The 25,208-nt window shown below is 38.7% G+C and overlaps 1 protein-coding gene across 2 annotated transcripts; it reads left to right on the top strand.

Moving 5' to 3' along the window:
* Positions 1–1,740: 1,740 nt before the first annotated feature.
* rasef (RAS and EF-hand domain containing) lies at positions 1,741–23,727 on the top strand. 2 transcript variants are annotated; one of them, XM_075467810.1, is made up of 17 exons: positions 1,741–2,448; positions 8,244–8,390; positions 9,233–9,323; positions 11,719–11,814; positions 12,974–13,051; positions 13,149–13,264; positions 16,180–16,248; positions 16,376–16,442; positions 16,736–16,824; positions 17,137–17,434; positions 17,821–17,961; positions 18,904–19,054; positions 19,364–19,445; positions 19,626–19,740; positions 20,175–20,282; positions 20,379–20,455; positions 21,728–23,727. In XM_075467810.1, the coding sequence occupies exons 1-17, from the start codon at positions 2,144–2,146 to the stop codon at positions 21,828–21,830; spliced, it is 2,133 nt and encodes a 710-aa protein (XP_075323925.1). In that variant the 5' UTR covers positions 1,741–2,143; the 3' UTR covers positions 21,831–23,727. The 2 variants fall into 2 exon arrangements, with proteins under 2 accessions (XP_075323925.1, XP_075323924.1); XM_075467809.1 differs by having other exon boundaries at positions 20,172–20,282.
* Positions 23,728–25,208: the final 1,481 nt, after the last annotated feature.

Genomic DNA, 25,208 nt, shown 5'->3' with positions numbered 1-25,208 from the left:
TTAAAGCTGTCTTGTAATCACCTCTTTTTCTCACCTAGAATACGAAGCTTTAAATCACTGTGGCTTTTTTGACATTTTAAGTCCTGTAGTCTCTTGTGTTGTCAGCCATTTATAACCAGCAGCTGTCTGTAACCCTTCTGATTTTAAAGCCAGGTCATCCAAGACATTGAAAAAAAAAATGGCTTCGAAAAAGAGAAATAGTGTCGAGGAACAAAAGAGTCTGAGCTCACTCTTTCACACTTATGATGTGGACAGTTCAGGGCGGATTGAAAGAAATGAATTCTTTACTATTTGCTCGGAGCTTCATGTCCCGTCTCGAGAAGCAGAGGGCATATTCAATCGCCTGGACGTTGACAAAGACGGCACTGTGACCTTAGAGGAGTTCATCAGCGGCTTCAAAGAACGACATGAGAAGGAAGATGACGGTGCTGGTGAGGATGAGAACTCCTCAAGTGTGGAAGAATTTTCCATCAGCAAAGAAGTGGTCCCATCCAGGTGAGAGGTGAAAAGTCACATGTAATAGTTGTAGGAGGAACTCTGTTTCCCATATTGTCAGTACACTGTGTACTGTTGTTTTAATGTTACGTCTGGTAAAATGGATTCTTCCTTTGAGATTATAAAAGTGCTGCTTTCCAAGTAACATGTAACCAAGTAACATTGTATTTAAAAACACACATCTGTCTAACAGGAAATTATTCTACATGGAGGAAAAGATTACTTTGTGTGAAAGAAACTGCAAATCCACCAGTGATTTGCATTATTTAAGATCATCGAACCTTTGAAATGACCAAATAAAATGTATCTAAACATCATTCAAACCTGAATCAAAATGAGGTGAATTAATCTGGTTGTCAATAAATATATATCGGAAAGAATGGTGTGTCAGTTTTACATATAAAGGATTCATAGGTGTGAAGGAAGCGTTTTAGCAGGAAATGAGCCATAAATTGATAAAAATGACATGCTTCTGATACGCAAAAAGTCTGCAAAAGTCTGCAACGCTTGTAAAAAATATGATTCAACTATTTTCTCAAAGTGCAGAGAATATGAACTTTAAAGTATGTAAGGAGCATAACTGGATGTATCAAAGTTAATCAAGAAAACCAAGCAAGAGACCTGCTTTTTCAAGCGCACAGTGGTGCAATTAGCTTGTGGTCATTTGATTATTTAATGCCCAAATTGATGAAAAGAGCCTTCATATCACTTGCTATTCTGGCAAGTTGTGCATTTTATCAGCTTATAAACCATGCTAATTGGGACATGGGGCTGAACAAGCACCTATATGGCTAATTTCAAGATTGAGGCCTCGCAGTGTGCTAATGCAGACTTTATGCTTTTGGCAACTTATGTAAATAATTATATAGCCTACATTTAGTGATAGCAGATTGCAGCTACAAATGCGTGATCTGGGAAAAAGAGGGTTGAGGTCCCTCAAGGCTCAACCAATGAACCTAGATTTACTTCTTTTTTTATTTGAGACTCATGCAATTCAATTTATGAAGCAATGTGAGAAAATAAATGCCCAAACGAAAGTCTTTTTTTTAGCGATTTACAGTGGTAACAAAACGTTTCAAAAAGTTCGTATCACATGAGCAGGCTTCATGTGTACAAATACAAATATGTATTTATTTTCCTACGTCTTTTTTTGGGGGGGTGGGGTAAACCTATGGCTTTAATTAGCGACAGTACAAGCTTCGCCCACAGACAACCACTTGTATTTGGCCTGCCTGAGGCTCACACCTCTGCTATAAAGAGGGAGGAGGGAAGTAACACGCATACGCTCACACACGGATGGCAGGTGTTTTACCCGAATCCGACAGCTGCTTTTCTCCGTCCAGCTGACTGCTACAAACCGCAAAAAAAAGTTGGTCAAGATAGTTTTGACGTTTGATTATTTCAAATCGACTTAAAACGTTCTTAAATGTGCTGCCGTGACTTGCGTAAACGCGCGCGACAACTGTCGGTATGTTTGGATAAGAGCGGATCTGGTCTGGAAGCTGGGAGTTATAGGCCACAGAATAAAACACTGGCCTTTTTGTAGGATTCTTGGAACTTCCCTGATTCGGTGGGCAACCTCTTTTACTGAAACGCTCCTCTTTCCCCCCATCTCCACCGCAGTAAGCCTCAGCCACCCATCAAGGGAATGAGCGCGGAGGAGCAGGACCGACTGCGCACACTCTTTCGCACCTACGACGTCGATAACTCCGGGCGCATCGAGAGAGACGAGTTTCTCACCATCTGTGCGGAGCTGCAGGTGTCAGCGGCGGAGGCGGACCGAATATTTGACCGGCTGGACGTCGACCAGGACGGAACCGTCACCCTGCAGGAGTTCATCCACGGATTTCACGACCGCTACGGAGAGGTCATGGAGTCTGATGGAGGAGACTTGTCCATCGCGTGGGCGACCTTCGAGAGCAGGCTGGGAGAGCAGGCCAAGTACATCCCCAGGTGAGTTTTACACACCTGTCCGCAGTCAGGGAAGTGCGTTAAAAATATGAAAATGTAGGCTACAGGAGATAGGAGTTGAACAGGGAGCGCAGTGTCGTAAAGATGATAGGGAGAATTTAGTCATCTTTACAGGCAAATTCACTCAGTAGATATTACAAGAAATTGCTTTATAATAAGAGAAATACAAAAAAGCACTGTTTCTGCAGTAATTATAAGTGGACCCATTCCGTGATGTCAAACACAAGTAATACTTTTAAAATACTGTGGAATGAAAGTAGGATGAATAAGGGTGTAAATGTATCATAATATATGACATTGACTCACATAAATCTGCTCCCTTTGGACAGCATGTAAAAGACAAACTGGTGAACAAAAGACAAAAGATTGAGTGAAATGAGCGTGCAGTTCATCGACAAATTGCCTGTAAAAATTGAACCTGCAACTACTTTTTCGAAGTAAAAGAAAACCTTATCACCACTTTACTCTTTAGATACGAAGTGTCAAAACAAGACAAGATTGTTTTTCCCCCATTTTCTTAATGTTTATAGATTAAGAAAACTAGATATTTGTGTTACGAATTATTAGCTAAGATGTCTGGTTTTGATAGGCTTATTTTCTCTGGACTTGTAAACATTGTTTCCCAAACTATTTTGTAAAAGTATGTCAGGATCCTTTCGTAAATGCATAGTGCCAGTAAATATGGTTATAGGCTAAGCATTTTCTTCACTTTTATCCCATTTGACAAAAGAAATGAGACCATCTTCAGGCTGTTGAGGTGAAATTGAAAGTTTACTGGTTTACTGAAATCAGTATTTTAATAAGAATGTCTTTCCAGTATCAAAACAAAACATTGACACACATGTTTCAATGAATGTATGTGTCATGAAATCTAACATGAAATTCTAACACCTGAACAACTCAGTAAACGTAATAGATTATCACTTCAATGAATTTGCAGAGATATTATAGATCAGTTACTGTACAATGTGTATTGTTCATCGCTGCAACCTGCAGCAGAAAATTTAAAAAGTATTATTTCACACAGTGTGATTGTAGAGGTAGGGTTCTGAATGTAATAAGAATACAGGAAACAAATAATGAAACATTATCAGCTGCTGTGTATGTGATGAAATAGTTACACAATATGGCTTGGTCACTATCTTGTGTGTATAGGTTATATTTATTGACACGTTGTTCAACTAGTGTTTAACTACCTGTATGTGTGAACAAGGTGTTGACCCGCCTTCCATAATTATTGCTAATGGTGTATTTTTAATTGCAGACATATTTTATGTCTTGAAGTGTTTGCTGGTTGGATATTTCATGTGGAAATGTTTACCTGACCAGTAGGCTCAGTGACTTAATCCAAAGTGAGAGGCCATTTTGAAACTTAACCTTCATTCACATCTTGGTACAATTTAGGCTTGCTAATCCTTAAAGGGACTTGCAAAGCCCTCCTTGTACACATTTGCCATCTTGGTTTATAATTTTTTCGAATACGTGAGTGTGAATCTTGCATCCCTCTGTTAATTTGGTGTTTTCTTCTTTGAGTGTTTGCATCGTTTGACAACTCCTACTCTTAAAGATGAAGCTACCAGAAAACATGTCTGCTACATGAGCCAAAGTTGCTCTGTTCATTTGTCGTTCATCCTTCTTATTCACTTCACATCAGTTTAAACCGACCAGATACTTTAGTTCGACTGAAAAGTGTCTATGACATCAGAATGAGGAACTTTAACTGTATACTGAATTTATATGTGTGACCAACATTTTACGAATCTCCACTCTTTGAGTTGAGGTCAAAGTTTTTAGCGTTAGATTTTAACTGTTGGTGCTTTAAAATACGATCCTATATATAGCTGGATGTCACATCTGTAGAAATTGGAAGCAAACCATCCATCCATCCATGTTCTATACCCGCTTAAACCGTCGGTCGGGTCGCGGGGGGGGCTACTCAGGATGCTACATTCTATGGTTTATGTGAAAATGAGAACACTGAACAGCAGTTTCTTAAATACAGATTACTGGCTTTTATTGAATGGTTAGCTACACGTTCAGAATAATTGAGCAGAAGTTAACTCCTGCTTCATAAACGTTCTCCTGAACGCCCACTCAACTCCAAAATTTCACTCAATCAGGAACTGTTCCCAAACACAAACCGTTGTCTGATCTAATTCTAACCTCTCTACCTACTCCAGATTTTTAAACTACAGTTATTTACTGTGTACACTTGATGTAATGTGTTTTGTCTGTGTTTCACCACATAATATTCAGTGTGTGTGTGTGAGTGTGTGGCCTCAGGCCTGGCATGGGACTGGTCCATCAGGACATTGATTGCCACAGTGGTGCCGTCTGCTAAAAGCGCTCTCTTATCTTCAAGCATTTACAGACACTGTTCCATGTGTCAGCTGAGCGATGACAGATTGGAAAGTTTAGCACACAGCGTTTTCACAGCATGAAAGACTATTTTGTATACAAGGAGACATCGAGAGCAAAAATGATCAATTATTTAACTTTTTATGATTTCATTCCAATCAAGACTGATGAAATAGGATGAACATTGTTTAAAATGTTCATCCTATTCAGTCCCTCAGCTGACTGAGATTGTAGCTGTTCACTAAAATGGTTCCTCTGGATTGAATCACTTATAAGATGCCTCGCATGCTCTCTGTGTTTGCTTATTGGTTATTTCATGTTTGTGTTCAAAAAAGTTTTCAAAAATATTTTTCACAGCTGATTGCTATTCTAGCAGACAAGGAAAACGTTTGAATAAGATCCATCGAGCAGCGATCCTGGGATCATATTTTAGACTTCTTATTCTTATTTAGTGACAAAGGGTCAAATACACTGACAACTGAAAAAACACTGGATTTTTGATAGGACTTCAACCTGCTGTGTACACTAACTGCAAGCAAGGGCATGTAAAGGAAAGCCTGGCGGTGCATAAAAATGTTCAGAAACATCTTTTTCATACCTCAAGCTTTAGTTTTGGGGGAGTTTTCTGCAGCTTTGGATCATGTGAATTGTTTCCTGACAACCACTGCTGTTTATGTCAGTTTACATCTGACTTTCTCAAGTGTGACGCAGCATTGTTTGTACTTGTTTGAGTGCATCTCTATCATCATGACTGTGTGACTGTGTGTCACTGGGAGCTTATGTATCGACTGATATTTAGCAGTGTCTATATGCACAGGATTACAGTCAGTCCCTTCTGTCAGATGACAAACACGCACACACTGCAGTATTATATGGCCCACTTTTACCTTCCTGCTCAGACGCTGAGCAGTTTATCACTATTTTATTACAATGTCTCCCAAATGACGTGCAGTGGATAAAATTCCTGATTAAATTGCAGATTCTGAGGTCAGTTTGACAGTTTGACATCTTTATTAGATTAGTTTTAAAAAATATATTGAGAGTAGCTCTCAGCTTTCTGAAGGTGTTTCAAGTCTTGTTTGGAGAGTAAAAACACGAGTTAGATTATATATTTTATTAAATTTGTGTGGATTTGATTTCTACTGATTTCTAGATTCTGTGTGGCTTAAAGCATATTAACAAGAAGCTGTAGTAAAAACACTAGTTCATTACAACACAATCTTCTTTTTCTCCTCTCTCAGTGGCGATTTCTTTGATTGCTTCAACTTCCGTTGTCTGTTTCACATTGCACATTATTTTAAACAATTCTTTTTAGGATTTCTGAGATACCTTATTGTAATCTACTGTTTTTTGTTTATTTTGTTAATTGTTGTGTGATTTCAAATTATCTGCTTTATGTATGTCTTACATACAGTTGCTATATGTGTGTACCTTGGGTATTATGTTTTCTTAAATGCTGTGTGGTGTGACAAAAAAACGCCCTTTCCTTCACCAGCCTGAGTTTGTAGATAAACCAGCAGCTCTCTCACGTCTCACTGCTACAACAACAGAAAACAGCTAGTCTTTCCCTTCGCATAGCCTCACATGCTCCTCGTTTTATTTGTATCCGAGCTACCGCTTTATCCCATCAATGTGCCAGGCTGCAGTGTATGGTGCAACATAGTGGGAAGAATGCTGCCTTTATAAAACACAGGAAAACCAAAAAGCCATCAATGGGACTGTGGTCCTGGGGTCCGTTTCACAAAGCAGGTTCAACCAACTCTGAGTCTATTCCTGACCTCTGAGTTGATCTACTCTAAGATAGAAAACCCTGAGTTTTCGGTTCCAGAAACGCTGATTTGAGTGAGGTTAATCAACTCTGAGTAGGTTTACCTTGAGTTTTGCATGTGCACCACAACTTTAAAAAGCCAGCATCAATGGAGCCCCGATTCGACGAGTCACCATGGCAACAAGGAAGAGGAGGGGCTACGTTTTTCACCAACCTCGAATTGGAAATCTTAATGCGCTCATAAGGCGAGTTTCAATACGTTTTTAGAAATAAGTGCACCGCTGCAGCAGTGTAAGTTTAAATGTAGTCCTTTGCAATCACAATAATATTACAGGGAAACTGCTTGAATGGTAGTCCATTCATTTATTTAATTTAGGTGCAATCCCGCAGGGGAGAAGCGCACTTGGCAGCAGTTTAAGATGAAATATAAAAACATTGTTCAAACAGGTGAGACCTCGGCATGGAGGCTCATTTTGATCATGTTTTACACTGTAAAGTAAATATTAAGTGGCTATTTGACTGTGCAGTTATTTTATTCCCAACATAATGCTGTTTTCACACACATAAACTATGTCTTCTCATCTATATCATGTTCTGTTAAATACTTATGCCTATTTAAACTAACACAGACTTCTACTGAGCCAACAGAAAGAAGGCAGATGCCCGTAAAACGGGTGGTTCCCAGCACCGCCACCTCTAACGGAAGGCCAGTGGCTGAGGGAGTCCACCCCTATGAAAAGAGTGCCTTTATAATATATAATAGGCCTATATATGTCTTTTTTAAGCCTATTCATACAAATATTTATTTGTCTTTTGTCTTTTTTTTATTTTGTCCCAACAAAATTGTGATGGTGCCGATCAAAAAGATAATTGTCTGTAAATGCAAAAACATCTATGCGGTCTGATAACCATCTCTGACGAATATTTATTTCTCTGCGCAATATTGCTGCACCTTCATCCACGGGATCGTTGTCAGAAGGACATGTTCATGAAAAAAGTCGCCTCCTACTGTGCCTAAAGGACTTCTAGAAGTAGAAGAACTCGCTCTGCTGACTAAATGAATGAGGAAATCAAATGGCGTGTGTGGCTGAAAGAGGGCGGAGACAGAAAGAAACTCAAGGTTTCTTGAGGAAAACCTGGTCCCGACCAGGTTAGGTTCAGAGAGTCTGTTACTACGGTAACTGACCGAGAGGTTAAGTTACCTCTCTTTGTGAAACAGGCTAGAGTTACCTCCCTTTGTGAAACGGAAAACTCAGGGTTTCCCTCATTTCAGGGTTAATCAACTCAGAGTTTTCACAAAACCTGCTTCTTGAAACGGACCTCTGAACTCACAGGCCCAATGACATCTGCTGTCTAATTTCATATCAGTCCAACCTGTCTCTATATGTGTTAAAGAGAGATGCTTAAACTTAAAATGCGCAATCCCATATAACAAAGGTTCAATTTTTCAAATATTTGCAGTTATAAAGTTGAATTTTCACCTTTGTTTTAACCCAGTTTGACAGAGCATTTCATGTGTTGTTTGTCGTCCGTCTGAGGTTGATGGTAGAGCTGATAGTTGAAGTGCACAGTGTTACCCTCAGCTCAGTGCAGTTAATGTTTGGAGGTAAGAGAAAAGTTGATGTCTTGATAAATACTGATATTCTTCCAGGCATGAACAGGCAGCAACACTCTACCAGAACATCAGCCTGACTGAGCCCAGACTGATCCCTCAGTTTGAGAAAGTCATCGCTAACTTCACCAAAGAAATCAAACAGCAGAACTCAGAGATGGAGAACCTGGCCCTTGCCATCAAGCGGTGAGTTTCACGGACATGCAAAAACGGTTTTCATCTTATATCAATATTGAACCATCTTTGTGGATATAATTTGCTGAAAATTAATGTTAAAGTAGCAATTACTGATTCTCTTCTTTGTCAAACGTGAGCATGATTTATGGAAAATCATTCTCAGAGCAACTTTTAATGGATTATTCATGATGTGGAGTTTCTCTTCGCTGCAATAGAATTACAAAAAAATAGGGAAACTGTTAAAACACTATATCATCCATATGTGCACTGTAAGGAAATGTAAGATTCACTTATCAAGTTCAATGCTGTTGGTCATCCTGCCTGTTTAGTAAATATTATTTCCATATAACACCACAGAAGATTAAAATGTTAAGACATCTGTGTCTTCCTGGCAGTAAATGGAGTTGAAGTCAGTTATAATGAATTACGGATATCGTTATCTTTACATTACATTTCATTACGGTCATTTTGCAGACACTTTTATCCAAAGCGACTTACAACAAGTGTGTTCCACATCGGTAGGCAAAAGAACTTCAGGTCACAAGAAATCATAAGTGCATTTCCTTCCAAAACCAAACAGCTAAGAGCACAACTAGTGCTAGAGTAAGTGCGGTAAGTTAGGTACCTAACTTGACCTATCTTGATGCGGATTAAAGGGAAACACACTGCACAGATATAATTTCACTACAAAATTGTGTTTTTTTTCTGCAGGACATGCAAGTGAGGTAAATTTAATGACTAACAGCTGGCTTTAGTTTGCTGTGTCAGAGCACTAAACAAGCCATTGTGCATGTAATAGATGTTTGTGGGTTTATGGAGTACAGAGAGATGATTCTTTTTCTGTTTTTCAGAGCACAGGACCAAGCATCAATGCAGCTCAGTGAGATGGAGGAGGAGATGGACCAACGCATTAATGCGGCGGAGAGAAAAACACGGGAGCAGGTGGGACTCAGACCAAATGACCTGCGTGATCATGTTTGAGTACTGCAGAATGTTTGTGATGATGTGCATCTTTCTCTGGAGTTTTTGTAGGCAGAATGATCAGCAGGGAGTGTTTGTTCAGCTCTTCCCTCATGTCAAACATACACATGCAGACATATATCAGGTTACTGATCCAAACTCAGACACGCCTGCTGATCAGATGGATGTCACAACTCTGCGGATAGAAACCTGTTGGTAGACAGATGGAGGTGCTGGAGCGTATTTTACACTCCGTTTAAAAATGATAAGGCTGTACATATTTGTCTTGATAAGATTGAGTGACATGTGGATGAAAACGATAATGTAGAAATAATCAAATCTGGCAACACAAAACTGATCTAAAGCTGCCGACATGATATCACTGTGACAACAGATGGCCTGCGCTACAGATCAGGATAAGGGACTTAACATAACTTATATTAGGTATAAACCTGAGCTTTCACTGTTGTTTGGATGGTTCACTTCTTGCTGCAGTACATTGCTTCGGTGAACAGGAAAGATAAAGAGATCAACTCAGGAAGAAGCAGCATCCACTGACCATGCAGTTCTCTTGATAATGATACTGAAAAAACAACAAAAAATACTCATGGTGTAGATTAAGAGAGGATCCATTCTCTTTCTTATCTCTCAAGATAATGTTTTGGATATTATGAGAATCCATTGATTTCAAATTTTTCAAAGAGTCCTAGTTTCAGGTTCTCATCACCAAGTCTGTCTCTACTGATTTTCTGAAACAGATTAAATGAACAAGTATGCTGATTTACAAGTTTGTTTCTCTTGTGACAAATATGTAGCACTAGATCAAGACTTCGAGACATCACCCCGTTCATGTAAATGCAGCAAAGTTTGGTTACTCTGTTGCCAGCATTACGACACCAATGAACTTCTTTTTGACAGGTCTAATTTTGATTGAGTTTTCATGTTTACATTACATGAGAAAAAACTAATTAATCCGTTAGTCAGACCAAAATTGGACTTTGAAATGTGCAAACGTTTGGTCATTTCCAACTGACCAAAATTCGTATAAAATCAAGCTTCTGTAAAATCAAATTTACACACCCAGACTCTGAGGTTAGTGACTGCATGGATACACTCAACTCGACTCAAATGGGCCTAAACGCGCTGTGCATGCTCCAAAGTTCCATCTTTCAGGATCTTTAGCATTAAAATATTACAATAATTTATATACAACTGCTTCTCAAAGATCATTGCTGATGTCTTTCCTTCTGGGTGTTGAGTTGATACAAGCCTGAATGCTCCTGACCAAAACTGGCTAATGATCAATAAATCATGTGCATTTGATTAGCAGCAGCTAGCTGCTACTTAATTCCTATAGAAGCAGTATGGATGTGCATAGTTTTTCACACACTGCTACTGTATTTGAGCTTTTTTTGTCAAATACATTATGACTTGTTGCAACATGTCATATGTTCTGGTTCTGAGGTGTAAAGTATCTAATTTTAAGGGCCATTTTTAATAATCCATATACATAAAAACTTGAAAATTGTACTTTCTTTATCTCATGACTTTAGCTTTGGTTGTGCTTTTTTTCTGTTGCAATAGACTTGTTGGGTCAGCAGCTGGGAGGGTCAGCATCAGGATCACAGACACATTACGAGTCCATTATTTACACTCATTTACACGATTCAGCGAGTAGGAAACTTGTAAGATAAGAAAGAATCAGAAATCGTGGTGATAAGTGTAAGCAGACTAACTGTATGTCAGAATTTTCTAATTCAGTATTCTTAAGGTTGTTCAATCTGACCTAATTCAGTCGCGCTGAATTTGAGAGTGTTTCAGAAATGATGTGGGGCTAAACGGTTTGTGTCTGTTATGGGAAATGAGATTCAGTATTCAGCTTTCCACAACATTAAAATGAAAAATGAAAGAGTGTCATTACACAGAGATCACTTTCTGGATCAGGCATCAAATCGTCTGATTCGTGTAGGTGTTCTTTGGCCCTGATGTTATTATAAACCTTTACCGAGAACAGAAACTCTGTCTTATCGCTGCACCGCCGTGTTATGTAAGTGTGCTTGAGTCTACTCAGGAGCTGCTGTTTGCTTTGTCTTAAAATAGCACACAAATTTGAAGTGCACTCACCTGTGTTCTCCCACAGTGTAAGGTTTGGGCAGACAGTCATATTCTGACACCTGTAAGAGAGGAATTTATCTCTGCAAAATGTAGACATTGAATTCCAGCCCTCTTAATTGTGGTTCAAAAATAGAACAAAGGAGACATTTTAACACAACAAACAAGAGACACATGTATACACTTTTATAAAGTATTGTCACAGCCTCCCATTTAATGTAACTAAATAATGACAATTTGTATATCTTTGTATGCGTTTTTTCAGGAAAGGAAACGAACAGAGGCTGCGCTGAATGAATTACGAAGAAATTGTGAGACTGAAGTGTGTGAGCTGCAGTGTAAGATCCAGAGGATGCAGATGGTATTTTTTACTGACATTTTATGCTTACATTTTCACTTTAACACAGCATCAACACTACAGATCAGAACAGCTCAGAGAAATGACTAAATGACTAATGTAGCCTAATGTATCCTAAAGCCAATGTAACAAGTTAAGAAACACAATTGTAATGAGAGCAGATAGATACATAATTGATATCATAGGCGCCGTTTCTGTGGCTGCTTCGGGGCCGGAACACCCACGGAGATTTCCGAGCACCCACGTGTGCCAGGCAGCCTACACTTGTCGTTGATTTGCTAATGACCGCTCCGCTACCTATTAACGCAATGCGTTGTGATGTCAGATAAACAGCCAAAAAGGCTGGACGGCGACTTGCTGTTAAACTAGCATATTGGTTGATTTAGCCAACAAAATGGACTTATTGTCACAAAAATACCAAAAATATCCACCGACCCGACACCGTCTTCCAGTGAGAACTCTACCGTGTCAACGACTGAGGAGAGTAGCAGTGCAGATGTTAGGCAGAAAAAAGGTCGGACTTTTCAAGCTAGCTGGAAAGGTAAATACCCATGGATAGACTACTCAATATTTTGGGAGGTTTGCACTGTTGCATTGTGGATTTTGTTTTTCCTTTATCGTCATAGGAACCTTTTGCGTTAGGTTACATTGACATTAACATCTGGTATGCATCACCAGTGTGTAGACTGTGTGTGTTTGTGAAAAAGCAGAAACATAAATCAGCGCCCCTGATTGATATATTTACCCAGGAGTAAAATACTCAGAGGAAAGTCAGACGAAAGTCTGAAAGAATAAGCACTTCAGAAAATACGATCCTACACTGTTTTTCTGCTGCATGAAAATTAAAACTAAATGTCCAAGTTAAACTTTGGCCTAGTTAGATACAAACAACAGTTGTCTCTTAAAATGTAAAAGATGCATCTCACATGTTTGGGAAAAAGATGATTGAGTTCTTTGTGAATATCACTGATTTGATTCACAAGAAGATAAACCAGGACTAATGTATTCATTTTTGACCCCATGAAAGCACAAGTCAACTAGATTTTAACTTTGCTGGAGTTGAGACTTCACAGTTACTTTGAGTATAGTTTATACACAGTGATTGTGAGCCTGCCTGAAAGTTGAATGATCTCACTCCTAATAATGTGAACCTGTCCATCAGATAGAAGAGAAGTACAAGAACATCACTGTGAAAGACGAGAGCCCAGCTTTAAAGAAGAAGATCAATGAGCTAACATTGGTAAGACTAAATATACTGAACATATTTGTATTTATTGGTTCTGGTCAGTCAGTTTCCGTATATTCTGCCATTTTACTTCTGGTCTTTCCCCCTCCAGGAGAACCAGAAGGTAAAACAGGAGCTGCTGAAGTCTCAGACCCAAATTGCCTATCTGAAGAGTGAGATGGACTCATTGAAGACGGAGCTGACCGATCAAAGCATAAACTCTGAACGGTGAATTGATTGTAGTTGGGTGTGGTTTTATTTTGTTGTATGTATGATACTTAAGTTCAGTTGAGATCTGGGTTAGCTGACTGAATTAATCTTTGTTGGTGTAGCTCTGAGTTGAGTTTCATTCAGTGCACACTCTTCCCTTTCATTGTAAATTACCGATGGCAGGAAGAGCAGGTTTTCTTTTCCCATCATCATCTCTCTGCATTTCGTTGATTAATATGAACTTGAGAAAATACACAGTTGCATCCCGACTTTCTACTCAGAAAAATGCTAAACAAATAAACTGGTAATAAGTCTGGTTTCGAGCTGCTGATCAAATTACCCTTGTTTCAGAGAGACAGAGAAAGACAGAGATCGCCCCTCCTCCCTCAGTTGGGTGGCGCTGGGTTGGCCTCTGGAGGTTTTGTTTTGTCAGAGTTGAAACAGGATATCCTGGAGTGACTTCACACATAATAACTTCTTCAGAAGGGTTACTTAGCAACAGAAGCAACACTGCCACTGTTAGGATAATACCCCAGCTCCCTGGACCAGCACATCTTCTTCATACCGTTGTTTGTTTCCATATCTTGGTTGACTTGCGTTACTCATAAATTGGATGTATGCAGGTAATCAAGTGATATTACTGCTATACTGAAATTGGAAAAACAGCTAAACTGCATGAAAATGTCGCCTGTTTAGATTTCAAAGTTAGCATTATGTGTGCTTTTCAATATTTCTTTTCTTTTCTAAAATTTGTATAATGAACAACACCCTCCATACTTTCCAAAAAGCAATTTAAAGGTGCAATCTGGTATATGAATAGCGAAAACAGTTTTTTTCATGATTTCTTTGACCAGTGTTACTTGGGAGAGGAAGAGTTCCAGTAGTTGAAAGGCCAAAAACAAATCCTAAAAACCGCCCATTTGCTCTAAAAAAGGCAAGGCAAGGCAAGGCATCTTTATTTATATAGCGCATTTCATACCACAGGCAACTCAATGTGCTTTACATAAAGACAAGGCATTTAAAAGAACAGCATAAAGCAGCAATTTAAAGAGAAAAAAAATAGAATAAAAATTAAAAACACAGTTAAAAGCAATCAAAGAAGAGGGGAAAAAGAAATATATAAACTCAACCATACGCACACCGAAAGAGAAATGTTTTTAACCTGGATTTAAAAGTGCTTACAGTTGTGGCTGATTTCAGTTCTGCTGGTAGTTTGTTCCAGTTGTGTGCAGCATAACAGCTAAAAGCTGCTTCACCGTGTCTAGTTTGAACTCTGGGCTCCACTATCTGACCTGAGTCAAAAGGATCCACTTGCAGCAGCTCGGACCTCTTTCATGTTGATAATATCCCCTCCTGTTGGTCAGAAGATGTGTTTCGTCCTTCAGAAGTCATAGGGAAGAAACACAAGCCAGAGAAAGGTCTGGGGTGAAAGTACTCTAATGCACCTAAACTGATAGAGATCAATAAACTAATATTGATTGAAGCAGCTTGGAGTCATTACAGCCCTAAAACAGCTGCCAGACAGCTCTCTTTTCACTCTCTCTTCTAAAACTTGATTTTACTCTGCAGATCATTGTAGTTTCTTAGTGTATTTTGGTGTATTGACATGTTTGTTTGGAGCTAAAATAAAATGGTTTAGAAACCAAAAAAGTTACAGAATAATAACAGAAAAGGTTCTTGTGTCATTTGCCAAGTGAATTATTGCTATAAAAGTTCTGTACTGTTTATATGGAAGATCAGGACAACCTATGAATTCCAAGATCTGATATGAGTGAGATTTAATAACTGCATTATTATAAATGGAAAAGAATTGAAAGTTCAGCTAGCTGACTTCATACAACAGAGCCTGACATCTCACGCAGAACTACTGTCTGAGGAGAGATGTCCTGCTCTCCTGTGGTCAATCACTAAGAGCTTTGCTAGAGGTTGACAGATTGATCTGTCAGCTAATTCATCAGGGACAATTTTTACCTTTTTTTTTCTTTTTTTTATCGTCATTGGCCAACACCTGAATGTACTTTGCAAATGAACAGGCAGGTTTATCTGTGGGAAATGTAGTGTTGTTGCTGTGGAAACACTAAACGATAGTTAAAGAAGGATGAAACACATCATTGTCCCATGTGTCAATTAACTCGCCATGCTACAGACAGACCCCAGTGGATGTTGACACAGATACTTGGAGAAAATGCCTAACACTAATACCATGAGGAGAGGAAATGGTTTAAACTTCCTCTTCCTTTCTCTCTGTTTTGTTACTACTCTGCATCCTAGACTTCTACTCTTCAACTCATCTTGGTACGGGATCTTATTGCAAGCATTACTTGTGCTTTGGAAGGCTCAACCAGCTGCTCACACATTAAAACAATTTTCATGTTGCCATGGTTACACTCAATAACTGATGTAAAAAAAGATATTTGTACCAGACATACCACCAAAAAATATTCCAGCAGCACAGCACAGCATCCCAACCAATAGCCTATAGAAAAACGTTTTAGAAATCAGCGTTTTTATAGAAAAAAGCCCATTAGAAAATCTCAAGAAGATGCAAAGAAAGACACAATATGTCCAGAGCTGCTGCAGCGGGCTGTTGATGTGAAAAAAAATGGTCAAATACACCAAAATCATCCATTGAAAATCCATATTGGTTGTGCTCTAATTGTTACCTTTACTGTTTCATTCATTGACTTATTTTCCTTCAATAGAAGTTTCTTTATTTAAACTAAGATGAAAATTCACTGTACTCTAAACCAACAATGTTTGTTCTGCAGATTGGGAGGCTAAAACAATAGTTTGAGTTTTTATTGTAAGTGACGCTGCAGATACTTTAACAAAAACAAATTCGGACCGGCATGTAGTTTTTTGATTAATAGATCAGTTTTGGTTAATGTCTGTTCATATTCGGTAACTCCATTTCTCTTCTTGTTTTGCTGCAGAGACGAGGAGCTCATGACACATTTTTCTGACGAGCGAGACATCCTGGAGAGTCAGATCGAGATTCTGCAGTATGTCAGATAGTAGAACCCACCCTTTCTGAAACAAATCCTACTGCATCAAAAAGGCAGCAGCATTTTAGACAAATTAAAAAGAAGCATAAAAAAAAACTGCATTCATTTTCTTGTGTGTGGATAGGACAGCCAACAGGAAGCTTCATGACAGCAATGATGGTCTGAGGACGACTCTGGAGAAGATGATGAGGGTAAATCTACATGCTGACACACTTTAAATTTGATAATGCTGAGGATATTTCACCCATTTTATTAGACTTTAAATTTGATTTTGTGATGTTGCTTATGTAAAGCGATAAAACATAGTTTCCAAGAAAGTCACTGATGAGCTTTAGGGTTCAATCTGTTAAGATTTACTTTTTTTTTTTTTTCAAACTATAGGATATTCATTTACATTTTTCTCTCAAAATGAGAACTGTTTGTTCTGTTACAAAATGCAGAGGCAAACCTCAGAAAACAAAATTTCAATTGATGTGTGTTACAGTCAGGTAGCGGTGGTTCACCTGGGGAAATCAAGGAAAGATTCAGAAGTAAAAGTATCTGCTACACATCTCCATATTCATTAACAGAGAGGTAAGACTGCAAACATCACGTAATCTTTAAAATCTGTGTCTCATCTGTACCAGCCTAAAAGATACTGTGTAGTGTATTTGGATTATTTACATTTATTTACATTAATTTGTAACTGAATACTTTTTTCTCCAAAACAAACTGCTGTATTACAGTATTACCACATTAGTAAAGTTCACATTAAACATCCTGTGAGGTATTTATCAGGGCACAGTACTAGTTGCAGGAAACGCAACTAGACCACAATAAAAAGTCATTAAAGTTGGCTACATTTATGTAGCACTTTCATGTATTTTTATTTCATAACCTCCTCAGGTTTGGGCACCGTTTGGATGATAGCCCTGTGTTCAGCCGCCGACCCAGCTGCGACACTCTGGCCTTGGCCATTTGTGACCCCGGCCTCAGGCGCAGACACAGCAGTGAGTGCGAGGAGGACAGCCTGCCTGAGATGTACATGGACAGCGGCCTGTCGACACTCAGAGGCTCTCATGGAGGCTACGACTCAGAGCATGAAGTCAAGGGTCAAGGAGAGGAAGAGGACGAGAAGGAGGGGAAGAAGAAAGAGGAGGATGACAATAATGATAGCATGCTGGGTGAAAACTCTGACACTGAGGTGAGATAGTAAGAAGATAAAGCTCAGACAAAGACTTCAGTTGTGTCCAGTATGCATTGATTTTGTAGAAATGCACAGTTTATGGATGTTGTTTTCTTTTTTGGTAACTTGGTCATAAAGGTGGGGACTAAAAAACTGATGTGTAGAAAATAAAGTAAATCATCAATCCTGCTAACATTTGTTAAATAACACTGAAAAACAGCAAAGACTTTTTTCAGCTGATGATGGTGTTCGATGTAAAGTCAGAATTCCTGTCTTTTTCATTTGTATTATATTGCTGGGGGGGTCATTGAATAGGACTCTAAATTCTAGTGTTCAACAACTTAGTACAGGTTGTCATGTTGCAAACAGCTCCTAATGTTGACTACTGCATGTCTTCATCATAGCCCGGTGAGACACAGGATGGGGAATCGGCATTCGGGTCGGACAGCAGCTCAGTTTTGGACTGGAAGCTGACTGAATCAATTAGTATGCCATCAACCCCCTACCCAACAACAAAAAAAGCCATCAGTGCCATCAAAGTTCAGGTGAGAGCCAGAAACTAATAAAGAGGGGAGGTTATAAACGAAAAAAGATGGTTTGGTAGCTATTGAAAATGTATGTTAATCTTGACAAAACCTGTTCAGATTTTTTTCCCATTCGGAATTGTTTTATATGATTTAAATCAATGGGGGAAAGTGGGTGGAAGGTGAATCCTAATCAGCAATGAGCTGGAAAGTCTTCAGGATTTGAGAGCTCTGAAACAAAATAAAGGAATACATTTTAAAGTATTGCCTTCGTCATCACATTCCACAGGATAAACTTGGCAAGCCAATTAGGATGTTGTTTAGCATATCAATAAATGCTCAATACCTTTATTTGTAAATCATTTCAGCCTTTGATTCAACTGAAAATACTGTAGTACAAGCACACATTTAACTCTCTCTTAACTGAAAATATAAGACATAACATACTAAGCAAAAACTAACAAAAAAACTACATTTTGCATAGATAACAACATGTAACTATGGTAGAAATATCCAGCAGTTAAATGGCCTGCCTACAGCCTGGATCTGTCCCACTGAAGCCAATAAAAAAGAACACAAAAACTACAACAAACGATGCTCTGAATTGTTGAGCCCCTGAAATCCTGTATTAAGAGTTCACTTGCAAAGCTTTATCAAGTGTCAAGAAAGTTAAAAGAAGAGCTAATGTTATAATTTTAGTTATTTTTACTTAACATTTGCACAGCATCTACATGTATTACTTATGTACACTTAAACTCTAGCAGTTGCAGTTCTTATGGATTTAGATTGTAAATAGAGCTGTTCATAGAGAGAGATACAAATGACAACAGCAGGCATTGGAGAAGGTCTCTGCTGGGGACAAAATAAGTTCAACAAAAGCACTGAATGCAATTTTTTCTCATGTTATCAGCACTGCTGAAGTAGAACTGATATCCCTCTTATCTTTGCTCTGTCTCTCTGCAGAATGAGGACAAGGACAGCATTGACCTGGGCTACATGACCTCAGAGAAGGCCTACAGGATCGTGTTAGCTGGAGATGCTGCTGTCGGAAAATCCAGTTTCCTGCTTCGACTGTGCAAGAATGAATTCAAACAAAACTCCAGTGCTACTCTGGGTGAGCTGGATGCACAAAGAACAACATTGTTCATATTTTGATAGCATAGCTATCATTGAGCTTCAAATTGTCTCATTCTGTGATACTAAGCATGAAGTTTGCTTGAAAATGAATGCTTGGGGGAAGCATCAGATGACTGTTTAATGATTCAATTCTGAACTAAGTTGCATGAAGTCATAGCTGAACATGCTGTTAATCTGATCAGGCACTGTCCCTGAAGCAACTACTTCATATTGTATTACAAGAAGTACTTTCTCACCGGCTCAACAGTTTCAAAAGCTTGTTTGCGTCTCCTTTGCTTTATTTTAGGAGTGGACTTCCAGATGAAGACCCTAATTGTGGACGGAGAGCCCATTTTATTACAGCTATGGGACACTGCAGGACAAGAGAGGCATGTGCTGGCATGAGTCAAATGACTGAACGTTTGATATTTCTTAAAATTAAGAATGATATACTACACACACATGTGAACTATCAAAGCAAACAATGTTTAATTTAGCAACTTGTGTGGAGAAGATGAAAGTTACATATATTTGAGGGAAAACTGAACCATCCTCTGTCATCCTCGCAGGTTTCGCAGCATTGCAAAGTCTTACTTCCGACGTGCAGACGGCGTGTTGCTGTTGTACGATGTCACCTGTGAGAAGAGCTTCCTGAATGTTAGAGAATGGGTGGACCTGATAGAGGTAATTGAATACTCTGCTTTGCTCTTCTTCGTGTTAGATAAATAAGTTATTCCAGGCATCAGCTCAATAAAGCTGATAAAATTAGAACACGTTCATTTCCTCCAACCCTCTAAATACTGGTCAAATGATAATTCTTTTTCATCTCAAACTAAGTGATGTTGCTTGTTTTTCTTTGTCTACATGCAGCAGATATGTAAGTGCTGGATGCAAAGCATGCACACACTGTGTTGTCCTGTGTTGTAGCTTCTTATTGGTGCATGTGTGTATTTGATGTATTGGGCTATGTCCACAATGAGGTCCTTAATGATAAGTTTGAACATTTCAAGGTTTATTTTCTGATGTGTCTGATTTGTATTGTGTTCAGAACATGAAATCACCACTCTGATGCGCAACAGAATAATTGCCTGTATTGAGTTTCTTATTATCCTCAGCAGGATGTGTCCCAGGATGACATTCCCATCATGCTCGTGGGTAATAAGTGTGATCTTAGGGAAGATGCAGTTGACTGTGTTCCTACCAGCTACGGAGAAAAACTGGCCATGGTAAATATCTTATTTAACTCACAAGGGCATTTTAAGGCTTACACTTAACAAAAGCTGGTGATTAGAGATGAATATGTTTTTGTCTGTACCCAACAGACATACAACACACTGTTCTGTGAAACCAGCGCCAAAGATGGCTGCAACATCCTGGAGGCTGTGCTGCACCTGGCCAGGTAAGAGGCAGCTGTTTCAGTTAGCTGTTTGCATGAAACACTAAATGGAAGATTTGGGTTGGGGTTTTTTTTTCGAATGAGTTTTAGTTTGTTTTTTAAAAAGAGTTGACAGTTCTGCCATAACCATTGTAAACATTTTACTTTTTGAACGTGGGTGTAATTAATAAATACTTAGGGGGATTTATTTTAGTTTTGGTTGTTCCAGGGGAGGGATGCTGAAAATGCATGCAGAGTGACACAGCTTAGGCTGGGTATATACTTGCTTTTATGTGAGTGTTTGTGTGGTTTTGATGGCTACCTCATGTATCCTGCTATCATTGTCAGAAATGAATGCTGTGCACAAAGATGCTATATGTAGAGGACCAGTGTAGGGTCAAATATGGATATTTGTTAAATACCATTGACAGTATCACAGCTGTCACTTTGTCCGCTTTTATCTTCACATCAGCCAAACACTAACCTCCCTTATCAGGTACGGTGGAATAAGGGGGAAAAAAACTTTTTTTCTTAAGCAGTTTGCCTTCATCTTATTAAAAAAACATAATGAATTTAAGGCAATATAGTAGAACAACTTCTACCATCATGGTTTTACCTTCAATAATTAGCTGATAATCCCCATCAGGATATTTTGTAAAAGCTATATTTGGTATATCATATTAGATTAATAAGAAATAAGTTTAATTTAAAGAATACTAATAAAGACAAAGTTAAGGAATTGTGGGACATAATTATTTCCTTTTCTCTCATAAAGAAATGTCCAGCATTTCCTATGCTAAAGGAGCTTATGAAGGAAGCGTTGAAGCTCCTTTCCTTAACATTTAGGGAATTTCAGCCTGCTATGATCATGGCTGCTACCTAAAAACTACCCAGTTACTTTACTCAGTTTGGAACGCTTCCTGCAAAAGAGACTATTTGACCGGACTGAAAGTTTCCACGTTCATTGTTAATATCCTGAAGTTCTGTACAGTTTGCTAGTGTGCTCTCTAGTGGATATCTCAGGTAACAGGTGTAGGACAAAGGCAAGTATGTGAACTATTATGCCAATAATGGACATAGTTGCCCGAATGAGCTTAAGGTTCAAAAGCAAGTATAAACATGATGCAGGAGGTTTTTTTCATGTTGAAAAGGAAAAATATTTTCAGGTCTTTATTTGTTACTAATAGCATGGAATTGAATGGCAACTAGTACCCATATGATAACAAGGTACAATGAGATTGTTTTTGTTCTCATTTGCCACTTTCTCATCCATTTTTCTTCTTTTCTACCTGGCAGACTGGTTAAAAAATATGATAATTTTGAGGACAAAAGCCGGTATCAGTCGCTGCCGAGTTTGAATGCTCCCAAGAAAATGCAGAAGGTCTCCTGCTGCACCTGATCAAACTCATCACAGCTGGACCTCTGCATCTGACTGAATGTGAACTCAGAACAATTTCAGCAAAGAACACAAATGCAGAAACCTGACACAACAGCAGCAGGAATAAATCATCGGTGTGAATCACTAAAAAAAAGTTTTACCTGTTGATGAAGTGAGTAGACAAAAGACATGAGATTACCATTCAGCCACTGGACATCAGTTTGTGTAAGTCAGTGTAAACTTAGTGTCATGTGAATTCTCCTTTAATTTCTTGTTGTTCTATTACAAATACTTTATTTTGCAGGAGTTCCTTTAGGACCCTTTCAGACATGCACTGCTTTTACATTAATCTGGTGGCCACGCCGATTTTCCATTACATTTAGTTACAGCACTCATGTCTGTGTCGGACTTAGTAACATTTACGAATTCACTTCAAAACTGCACAATTATGAACTGCTGCAGTCCCAATAACAGACACACAGCACAGGAGTGGTTGTTTAGTTTGGCTTCTGATCAGCTGATTAATAAATAACATAAATAAATAAGCACTTTTCCAAATTTTGCTCCATCATGGTTTTACTTGCAATAATTAGCTGCAACACAGAGTCGTTCTAACTCCAGCATGTGAGCTAAAAGAACCAGAGAGATCTGCTTGCATTTAAGCGGCGGCTCTTTGTCTGATTATATATTAGTGACCCGCTGCCGTCACTATCACAATGACTGTTAATTAAGTTGAAAAATGTAAGAAAGTCATATTTTCAGCTGCTTCCATCCGCAGCTGCTGTTTCACATAACTTATAATGCAGCCATGCTACTATGAAATGTTGTACAGGTCTGACGTGTATGTGGGAAAAAAGACAATCTGTGAGGGTTCCAGTGGCATACCCCGCTTTTCTCGTTCTCAAATGGCAAAGATTGCTCGTTCATGTCTGAATGAAGCATAAAGAAAATTAACCGAAAAGTGACCAACATCTGAATTCATGTTACATACCTCGTGTCTAAAAAGGACTTTTGACATATTTCACTAAAGGACTTTGCCAGACTGGCACTTGCTTATTGTGATGGTGTTACAAGCAAAGCAAAAAGGAAAGAAAGTGAAGCAAAGAACAGGGAGGATTTCAAAAGTGAAGTATGTATGTGAGTAATGTAAAGGGATGTTTCGATTTTATGTTGATACATAGTTGTCCAAGTTGGAGGACAGAAAGTAAGTTTAATCACATGTTTACGTTGAGAAAAGAAAGCGAATGTCAAAAAAGATTGTTTTCTTATTTGTTATGAACTTGACTGATTACTTTTGAGCTATTTTATGCATATTTTCTGCTTAAAAATTACATCTGCAGCACATTGGTGGCATGTAAGGGAGCAGGAGTCCGACTTTATTAAACGTGAAGTGCATTTATTGCTAAATTGAGGCAAAGTTTTGGCGATGTCTTAGTTCATGTTCAATAAATCCTGGTGCAATGTCAAAACATACTTTATTGTAGTGCCACAACAGTGTTATGTTTATTTGAGATTTTTTTGTTTAAAGGTTTATCTGAGCATTTAGCGAGTCATTTAAATCTGTAATAAATGTCACAATGTACAACAGCCTGTGATGACTGGTGAGAAAAAAGAAATGACTGCAACATTATAATCTCCCTTTGGGATAAATGAAGTATTTTTTTCATTTAATTTCATATGCATAAAGTAGAGCCCTTATTGTAATTCTTCAGATACAATGCATGAGTGTAACTCTGTTAAAATGAGTATTTGAATTTAGATAATTGTTCCCGTCTGATATTATAGAGTTGTTTTATTATATTTATCTTAAAACTGATGCTATATCATACGTATTATGTGCCTGTTGAAAGGCAGTAAAGGTGTCAGTGTGTCTCAAATAAAATACTCTTGGGATTAAACACATTTGCTCACTTTTCAACTCAAACTCATACTTGGCAGTGATTGGTTTGGTTTTTCATAGACAAGACAGTTATGAGGTATTTGATTTTCTCTCCCAAGTTTTATCCACTTGTGGTGTTTCACAGACGTGTATGTATCACAAGTGTCTTGAGCCTGTGCACACACGTCACAGGCATATTTGTGATCTGTTTTATCTGATACTCAGTATGAGACTCTGTCCTTACTTTAGATCGAAAAGTCAAGACCTATCAGCATTTAACCCTAGCCTGGGAATTCCCATGCTGCTTTGCGCTCGATTTCATTCTCACTGCAAAGTCAGCCTGGAAACCACCGCCCTTATTTTTGCCAGAGTTTGGGAACCAATCACAGAACGGGGGGGGGCGGCAGCAAGACGATGACGACGTCTATGCGCTACACCGAAGCTTGTAGAGTGTTAATTCAACATGACAGCGGACACAACGTTACCGTTCAATGCAGCCTTAGAAAGTGTTTCGGAGTAGATTCACCCTAGGGTCATTTGAACCGTGACATCCAGCCAAGTAGCCCACCCGAAGTTTTTCCGATATTGGCTGAACATCAGCTGAGTTACTGAGTTATCCCGAATAGCTTAGTACAAGCGCTAACGGACCCTGGCAGTATCTCCAAAATTACCACACTAGAATCACATGTCATGACACCAAACTTCTACAGTAGTACAAATATGGTCTGTACTCACAAAACGATGCATTTGGAAGTTTGTACATAGTCCAGGAGTTTATTATTATCATCAACACAAGCCTGATAGCTTTTCTGCTGCTAAAGCTACGTCGACGTCACTTCTGGGAGCTTCAAAGTAAGATGAGGGTTGAGCTACTACTGTAGACAACAAAGCAAGGCTGCTCAATTTCTCCATTATTAAAATAAATTCACAACTCTACAACATAAAAATTCATGTAGAATAAAGCATATAGGCCTACTTTGTTGTCAGTTTAAGTAGCTTAGAGCGCAAGTTTACTTTTATTTTCCATTTTTTTCTTCTTCCTCGTCGAATTTCTGTCGTCATCTGGTATAAGTGATACAATTGGCTATGAATCGCGCGCAAAGCAGCATGGGAAATACCTGACGTCATTTGATAGACATTCGTAGCGCCCAATAAACGGCTCTAGGCATTCGTAAACCACGCCTCAAATACGAGAAAATGCACACCTAGTTCCCAGACCACCATCTCATCGAGATTGTGGACGCGTCAGCCAGGCTAATTTAACCCTGCATGCAGCTGAGAACCTGTTGCTCAGCTCTTTATTCCCACTCACATCATCATTAATGTGTTTTGTTATTGCTTAAATGTCTTTCCTATTGTCACACAAAGTAGAACTGTGAAGGTGCCAACTTTGCTCCGAATGTCTTTATGGGCCTCTTTTGAAGGATCATCAAACACATTCTCACAAAATTAAAACATCTGTCACTGATCCCAAGCAGGTAGCAGCTAAGTGTAAGACAAATCAAATTAAAGAATCAAAT

This window comes from Odontesthes bonariensis, chromosome 6 (assembly GCF_027942865.1).
Source record: "Odontesthes bonariensis isolate fOdoBon6 chromosome 6, fOdoBon6.hap1, whole genome shotgun sequence".
Classification (NCBI taxonomy): Eukaryota; Metazoa; Chordata; class Actinopteri; order Atheriniformes; family Atherinopsidae; genus Odontesthes; species Odontesthes bonariensis.
Note: the sequence above shows the minus strand (reverse complement) of the source record. Positions and strands in the feature narration are given on the sequence as shown.

What these genes read in the sequence shown, in the direction of transcription:
- rasef (XM_075467809.1), top strand. Translation starts at nt 2,144, where the DNA reads ATGAGCGCGGAGGAGCAGGACCGACTGCGCACACTCTTTCGCACCTAC. An exon ending in AAACTCCAGTGCTACTCTGG is followed by an intron (nt 19,055 to 19,363) that starts GTGAGCTGGATG and finishes GCTTTATTTTAG; the next exon opens with GAGTGGACTTCCAGATGAAG. An exon ending in GACACTGCAGGACAAGAGAG is followed by an intron (nt 19,446 to 19,625) that starts GCATGTGCTGGC and finishes TCATCCTCGCAG; the next exon opens with GTTTCGCAGCATTGCAAAGT.